Source organism: Austrofundulus limnaeus, unplaced genomic scaffold (assembly GCF_001266775.1).
Source record: "Austrofundulus limnaeus strain Quisiro unplaced genomic scaffold, Austrofundulus_limnaeus-1.0 Scaffold438, whole genome shotgun sequence".
NCBI lineage: Eukaryota > Metazoa > Chordata > Actinopteri > Cyprinodontiformes > Rivulidae > Austrofundulus > Austrofundulus limnaeus.
The window spans coordinates 27,213-35,621 of record NW_013952840.1 but is presented as its reverse complement, the minus strand read 5'-3'; the positions used below and the strand labels follow the sequence as shown (position 1 = coordinate 35,621).

General features: G+C 36.8%; 2 protein-coding genes across 3 annotated transcripts in view; both read left to right on the top strand.

Moving 5' to 3' along the window:
* Positions 1–625, top strand: part of dennd2da (DENN/MADD domain containing 2Da) — a gene marked incomplete in the record, with an annotated part of 52,113 nt that extends 51,488 nt beyond the window's left edge. Inside the window, 1 exon segment of the mRNA XM_014024733.1 lies at positions 283–625. Within this exon segment, the coding sequence (XP_013880187.1) occupies positions 283–335 (53 nt within the window).
* A 2,014-nt stretch (positions 626–2,639) lies between these two features.
* Positions 2,640–8,409, top strand: part of LOC106529333 (serine/threonine-protein kinase 38) — a gene marked incomplete at its 3' end in the record, with an annotated part of 14,248 nt that continues 8,478 nt past the window's right edge. Inside the window, 1 exon segment of one of the 2 annotated variants that reach the window (XM_014024730.1) lies at positions 2,640–2,816. 2 annotated transcript variants of the gene reach the window in all.

The window sequence follows — 8,409 nt, the reverse complement described above, 5'->3', positions numbered from 1 at the left end:
TATTTGTTCAAATAATTATGTGCAGGTTACAATATAAAAATGTTTGTTATAATCATGTCTTGTGATTATTTGACAGAAGTTTTACTTTTAAACTGTAAGTGTATTTAATTTAGTTATAATGCAAATACAATACAAATTAAACCAAGATTTATAATAATTATCATGTTGATCCATATGGTAATGTGTGACTGGGCCTCGTGTCTCTTTATGTTCAACAGATTAGGCCCTGAGGTCAGAAAGGTTAAGAACCTCTGGTCTAAAGCTTTTGTTTTTGTCTTACAGGAATCTTCCAGAGAAAGATTGTCGAGTACCAGAAGAAGCTGAGGAAACACTAGCTGAGCCCACGGCGCCGCACTCTGGATGTAAATAAATATAAAAATAGGAGAAGATGTGAATATGTTGCACTGTACCTTTTTGTTTTGTTGGTTTTGGTTTTTAAATGTTTTAAATGTAAATTACTGAACGGCTGCTGCTACTACCCTCAGTGTCGAAACACTGGCTGGACCAGAGACCYGGCTCTGGTTCTGGTTCTGAGCCCTGCGGCTGCAGTCTGGTGATCATTTCAAATAAAGACTAGTTCTTCAGGTCCGCCTTCAGGGATCTGAAGTTCAGACTTTCAGAGGAACTTCCTGAGTCTGTGGTCATTTCTGCTCATGTTTCCTGCTTAAACCTGATTATTACCTGGCTGCTCAGCTTTGTAAAAACTGATCTGAACCCAGAGTGAGGAACGTCGGCTCCCTCTAGTGGCAAATTAAAGTTACGACTTCTTTATTTATTGTAGCTGCAGAATTTTAAGTCCTGTTTTCCCTGCTGCACAGTGCAGCCAATCAGCTTTCAGTTATTTTACTCTTATTTTATTTATCTTTAGTAATCCTGCATTAATGACACTCGTTCGAACTATTAAACAGGTCCCGGGCTGTAAAATGATGTAGTTTCTTTAATATTTTAAAATGCAATTCTGGAAAAATATAACCGCTTCACCTCCTTGTTTCAGTTTACAAAATAAATAACTTTAAAAAAACTATCATTTGGGAGATTTTATCATTAGTGTAAGAATCAAAACTGTTTTGATTTATTTAATAATTTGTTAATCCTTCATGAGCACTTTTAAGGATCAGTGTTCCTGTCCAGTGAGATCAGTTAACATCACCAYAGGGCTGATTTGGAATGTGAAAGTTGCAGGTTCAATTCCCCACTGTACCCTTTACGTTGTGTTGTCCTTGAGCACGACATTTAATCTCTAACTGCTGCCCAGTCGCTTAACGAGTTGCTCAATTTATGTGTATCCAGTGTTGTATAAAGTACCTTAAAGTGATACTTGAGTAAAAGTACAAGTATCTTATGAAATTAATTTGGTAAAAGTTAAAGTCTTTAAGAATATTACTTGAGTAAAAGTCTTAAAGTATCTGGATTTTTTTGTACTTAAGTATCAAAAGTAAATTTTTGACATAAAATGTACTTACGTATTAAAAAGTATTGAGTAAAGATGTGCAGTTAGGTTTTCCAAAATGGCCTTTATTGATTTGATTTATTGATTTAACAGGAAAAGATTACTAAAAATCAAGCCTGACTCAGCATAATTGCTGTTTTACAGCAGGTTCCTGTTCTGCAGCACATAAAACACTCAGAATTACAGCATCACAATCACATCATTATACACCATAGACACAAAGACAAACAAGCATACCAAATTTCAGGAAGGCAGCATTTACAAAATAGGACGTCTAAATATGAGCAGAACAAAAAGTGTCCAGCAGATGGCAGACAAGATTCTTCTTAAAGGGCTGTAGTTTTGAAATGGACTTTATGTTTTGAGGAATGTCATTCCATGCTTTAGTAYAAACATAGAAGAAAGACCTCTGGCCGTAACAGTTTTTAAAAGTTATTGGGAGGTGACCGCTCCAAAAAATACTTTTTCTAAAAGCTGTGATGGATTGTGTACAATTTATGTCAGAATATTTATTCTCATCCAACTAGTTAAATTCACTCTTTCCAGGAGTCACAAATCATCAGGATTTATTTATTTTAATTGTAATAATGAATCAATATGAAATAGGAGTAACTTTATACTTCTTACTTTGTTTAAAAATGTAAGTTAGTTAAGTTTATTCATTAAAAAAAGAACATAAATTCAGCAAGCAAAAAATACAAATCATAAATAAAATGAAAGGTAGCAGAAGAAAAAATCTTTTTCTCAAAAAAAAAAAAGAAAAATAATAAAGGTTTAACTCCTTGAGCAACAATTCATACATTATATATTACATATTTGTCCAATAAATTTACCTTTATCATTCTCTTAATTTATCTGGTATAAGAAGTAGAAAGTACAGATAATTGTGTAAAAATGTAAGAAGTAAAAATAAGCTGAACAAAAAAAAATTATGTGAAAACCTGCTGATGGAGACAAAAAGTCAGTATTTAAATTAGTGTGGATGTTTTGACATTTTGAACCAAAAAATTATCATTTGCGCTAATAATTACTGTTTTTAAATATCCTCATTTATGAAAAAAATACTTTAAGTAAAACATAAAAACTCATAAATTCATATTTATGAGTGGACTTGGATCCTTTCAAAATAAAGGTTCAAACTCTTGCATTTTCAACTTTTTTTTTTTTTTWAACAAACACATGTTAGAGAAGCTCCTTCCTGTTCACATGATCAGTCTGGGCTCTGGGACCAGTCCAGGTGAGTCCATTCAGAACAGGTCGGAGCCGCTAGGTGTCCGCTGAGTCCGCCCGGGCTCGGTTCGGGACGGTGCACCGCCCCCGCCCGGTGGAAACCAGCGACTCGGCGCACACCGCACCTTCGACCAAGGTAAGCGAACAAAGACTTCCACCGTAAAGAAACGGAGCCGGGGCGGCTGGCAGCTAGCACCCCGGGCTTTTTGYTCAACTTCGGTGTCGAGCGACGCGAACGTCCGCCGTTCTCCACCGCGACGTCTCCGGTTAACCGCCCCGGGCTTCCGATAAGTAGCTAACGTTGACTTGCTAACTTTCACTTAGCTGTTGGCTTCAAGAACTTCTGCTCGTGAAGGTAGCTGAAGTTAAACCGGTGCTTCCGGTGAAGGTCGTCAAAATAAGAGTTTGGGACGCAAGTCAGCGCTTCTTTCTATTGTGGTGAGTTTTACTTTGAAGGAAAMTTCCGGTGGTAGCCGCGTTTTCCTTCGCTAACCTGACTCGAGGAACTTTAATAGCTAACTAGCTAGCTTACTGATGCTAGCWGGCGTTTGTTTACGAACTTGAAAGTGAGTAAAAACTTTAAATTTATAACCTGTAAGTAGAATAAGGTGGCGGTAAARTGTGCCGAACGGTAGTTTAAGCTGATTTATTTTTATATTTGTTAGCTCTTTGGATAAGTTAGCATCACAAACGTCCCGACCGAAAGTAGCTCCGGTTCTGGAGCTGGTTGGGTCAGTTTTTTAGAACAAACCGAACTTCCTCACTCATTGTTTGACTTCTGAGCTGKTTTTAAACGACACAGGATAATAAAAACTACCTTTAATTACTCCTAAAACTTTTAACTTTAACCAAAAATCTGTGCGATTATGTTTTAAATATTTGGATATTTGTAGTTAAACATAATCTACAAACATTTAGTTAAGTTTGTATTTATGAGCTTTTTAATACTTTTGATTGAAGTTGTTTTGCTCTGATTTGTTTGTCTTAAATTTCAACTATAAAAAACAACGAGCTAGTTAGTGATATTAGTAATTTTTTTATCAGTTATTTAGGTTTTGCAGCTGATTTAATACGTTTTTGTGTTCTTCAACACAATGAATACAGCAAACAGAAAAGCATATCAATAGATTTATAACATTTTTTGAAACTAATGTGTTTAGAAAATGACGAGCAATATTTTTTCTGAAGAATTTAGTCTCAAAATTTAGTTATTTTCAAGCGTCAGGGCTTACACAAATATATTTCCCAATTTCTCTGCGTTATTACAGTTGTTGACAACATTCCTCTTTTTTCTGCTGCTTTTCTTCCTCTTTTTCTTTTTTAACTGATGCTCGTTTCATGATGTCGTTTCTTTCTTTTGTTTTATAGCTTCGGCTCTGTTTGTGTTGTCACGTCTCGTTCTCACGTTGTGTTAAAACAAACAGCACATGAAGTAAACAAACAGCACATGAAGTAAACAGTCTTTTTTCTGTCAATATGCAAATATGGGTCATTTTGTTTACTTTTAAATTACTTTGTACACATTTTTGACCACGACTGGTAGTGGAGATATTGAAGTGCAACATGGTAGTGGGTATTATTATTATTATTATTGCATGTATTATTGCTTAAAATAAACTTAGCTGAAAAAGTAAGGAAATTAACATTTGGTAGATGATTTCTTTATTGCAACAATGCTTCTCGACAATCAGTCTTATACCGTTGGAAAGCCTGTTAAATTCCATTTTAAATGGTGCCACATTTGTAAGGAACATGCATTTGTGGGACGAACAGTAGAGCTGAGTACGTGGGTTGTGCACATGAAAAATGTGTCAAATCTTTTCTGTTAAACAGCTGATTTTGCTGTTGACTCTTGTTTCGAGCTTCTGGTGCCTCCAGGTTCTGCCAAKGATTTGATTTATTTGATTTATTGATTAGGATCCCCATTAGTTTCCACTAAGATGGTTACTAATCCTCCTGGGGTACAACTGATATATTACACAATATTTATAACACATAAAATCATGACATAAAATATACACAAAATTAGTCAAATTACACGTTTTACAAAATTACAAWYATAAGCCTAGTTAAAAACAAAACTAATAATAATAAAATAAGACAATACAAATAAGATTTCAGTGCTTTTTAAATATCTAATGTTTTAAGTCATTTATTCCATTCCTAAATAGCTCTATAGACTGACAAGTTTGTCTTAGCATGTTTTACAATTAATTTAGTTTCACAAGAGTATCTAGTATCATAATTATGTATCTGATCAGAGTAAATGGGCTTTTCATACACTGATTCAGGTCTCCCAGTTAGTATAACTCAGTAATGGCCACAGTAAAATTCAGTGTATTTCTATAATGCTTGCATGAAATGGACAACTTAACACTAAGTGAGCAGCCTTATCTTAAACTACCAGTAGCCTTAAAAAAATCTGATCTGTTGGCAACAGACCATAAAACTGAGCAGTGAGACCGAACTAAAGATCGTACAACCTCTTTAAGAACTGATGGAATAACAAAAGRTGAACATCTTCTGACAACAGCAATATCTGACCCATTTTACTAATTATATTGTCAATATGATGAGACCAAGACAAGTGATGGTGAGGTGCAGCTATAAAGGCCCTGTCACACTTATGCCAACTAATGAACATTTTAAAGATGTCTACGTTGAACATGGAATTGAAAAAATCAACAGGAAGCTTTTTTTTCGACACGTACATAATAGAGGTGTAAGAAAATATCAATACACTGAAATATCGTGATATTTCATTTCCCGATACTGTATCAATATTCTAAAGCCCTGTATCGATTTTTAATTAAGGTTTAAAATGTCAACCTTCTTGCCAACCGTTCATTTTTATGTTGTAGTTCAGCCTCTGACCACTAGTTGGCAGCAGTGAGCCAGACATTTGGCTCCTCTACCTCTTGAGCGCCAGAGAGTAAGGGTAGCATTAGCATTGTATGAGACAATGGCTGTGTCCAAAACGACAGGCCGGGTCCTCCGGAGGACCCAGACTACCCGGTCGAGGCGGGCCGGGTCCTTGGTAGACCGGGAAGACAGGAAAAAAAGAGGCTGTGAATTTGGACGGTCTAGCCTCCCCTCCTTACCCCGGCGTACCTCATGTCACCTAGCAACTGTGACGACGCTAAACAAGCAAACTTAAATCAAAACTACAAAAATATCAATACATTAGCATTATTAATATCACAAAACTATAAAATTAACTTAAAAGTATCATTTGAAGAGCTAATTGACCCGCTGTAGATGCATGTTTATTTCGCGTTTTTATGACGAAAAAATAATATGTAAAAACATGTCCATACAAATGATAAAAGTATTAGAATTACAACCGCTAATTATTTTTATTTTTATATCACCATATTTTTATTTAAAATGTATTCTTTTCTCTCGTTTCATCCGCCATTACTAGCATAAAAAAATCTCCGGTCGGGCCGCAATGCATTATGGGATACGCTGGGCCGGGGAGGATCCATCGGACCTGTCCTTCGATTCGGGGAAAAAGAAGGACGTATTTGTCGGCTGCATCGGAGGAGTCTTCGGTTTTGGACGTCCTTTGTCGCTGCGCTGTGACGTATGCGGCCGACGAATTCGACCTTCGGAGGACCCGGCCTGCTGTTTTGGACACAGCCAATGTATGCATTTTAAGTAAACGTTAGCTTTTCTTTTTTTTCAGTAAGAGGTTTTTATTTAATAGAATTTTTGGACAAAAAAATCGCAATATATTGCTTTGCTTACAGTATCGCAATATATCAGGATATGTCGTATCGTATCGCCAAATTCTTGCCAATACACAGCCCTAGTACATAATGTAATTCTAACAGACTGATCAAATATATAACTTTTATTACCAATTTAGACATAAAAATGTTTCATAAGTTGTCTAGTGTGACCGGGCCTTAAGATTTATAACCAGGAAGCTTTGTTACAAAACAATAATCTACCAAACACTAATTTACTGACTTATTATGAAGTATAGATCGTTAACTTCTAAATCTGAAACAGTGGTCCTCAGTCTGAAGGCTGGACTCTCCTCCGAGTCGGTGAGGTTCTGTCTCAGGTGGAGGAGTTTCAGTGTCTCAGTGAGGAGATGACCGAAGGTGAGCTCTACAGACGCCGTATTGTGGACTCTGTTCCGGTCCGTTGTGGTGAAGAGGACCGTCTCTGTTCAGCTGTGTGACACCTCAGGACGACCTCAGAGCACAGTACTGATCTTTGGGTTTGCAGAGATTTAACAGACATTTCCATCCATAAGTTGTTGTTTTTTTCTATGTAAACTTCGTAAACGGCGCTTTGGGCCGCAAATATTTTATGAAGCCAGAGGAAGAAACGAATGAATAAATTGCGCTGCTTGGACGGCGGGTAGTGATGTTGCAGCTTCAGTAGCTTCTGTCGCAATCTCTGCTCTCAGTCTGTAACTTTTATTTCCACGTGGCCGTTTCCTGAGTGTACACATGCGCAGAAACAAAACTACAAAYGACATAAAACTACAAAAATGGAGGAAAGCGGTTCAGCCGGCCCTGATCATGAGGATCCTTCGCCCACATTTAGATTAAAGCACCGTGAGATTGTAAAAGATTCCCACCCCCTCGGTGAAACCCTACACATGCGCAGGTAGAGCRTGTAAACTCCACTCAGACAGGCTGGGAGGTGAACCTGAGAGGTGTCGGCTCTGACCGCTGCGCCACCGTGTCGCCTGTTGAAACTCGATCATTTGTGAAACCAGAACATTTAAAAAAACAGATCCACCGCTGACAAAAACATGATTTATTCAGTTCGTCATTGGACACAAGAACAAAGAAAGGCTTTTTGTGATTTTATTTATTTATTTGTTGCTCTGCAGAACGCCCACATGACAATCCAAAAAAACCCATTTTTTATAAATCACTAATCTAAACTTGACCTTCCTGTGAGCTGTGGTCTGCTCTACTTAACCACCTTTTCCTGTAACTATCTGAGTTCAGAGGAATCCACTCAGTAAACCCACAGAAAGATGTTTTTCACTCTTCTTTATCTGAGCTGTTGTCTCTGAGTGACCTTTGACCCCTGATGTTTCAGTCTGATGCTGGATAAAAACAGATTATATATTTGAAGGATTGTTGCAGTTTTTCCAGGCTTTTATTTTTTACATTCTGCTGGAAATCCTTCATAAATAATATTTAGGAATAACTGAAGTGATAAATAAAATATTAGATGAAGTAGATAGTATTACTTGAAGATTGTTTTAATTTTTTTAAAGGGGCAGATATGTTTTTTCTTCTTTCTGCTGCCTTTCATTTTATCTGTGATTTGTATTTTTTTTAGTATAGATAGAATTTGTCCTGATGCATCTCGGTAATCCACGTAGAAAAAAAAAAAGTAGGTCCTTTGGGCGGGTTCTTCTTAAATGAAACGTTTCGTCTCTCCTCCAAGAGACTTCTTCAGTCTGAGAGTTTCAGGTGAACTCAGCCTTATAAGCTCCGCCTCCACCTGGTGGACAAACAGGTTGGTCACATGCAAAAGAGGACCATCAGCCAAACAATCTTTAGTGCCTTGATTAGATCTGTTGTTCATAGAGGGTCATTTGACCCATCACCTGACTAGAGCTGCCACAAACGATTATTTTTATAATCGATTAATCACCGATTATTTATTCGATTAGTCGACTAATCAGATCACACGCTAATTGAATATAAAACATAAAGCTTATCACGTCAGAATGTAGCTGTTATTATATA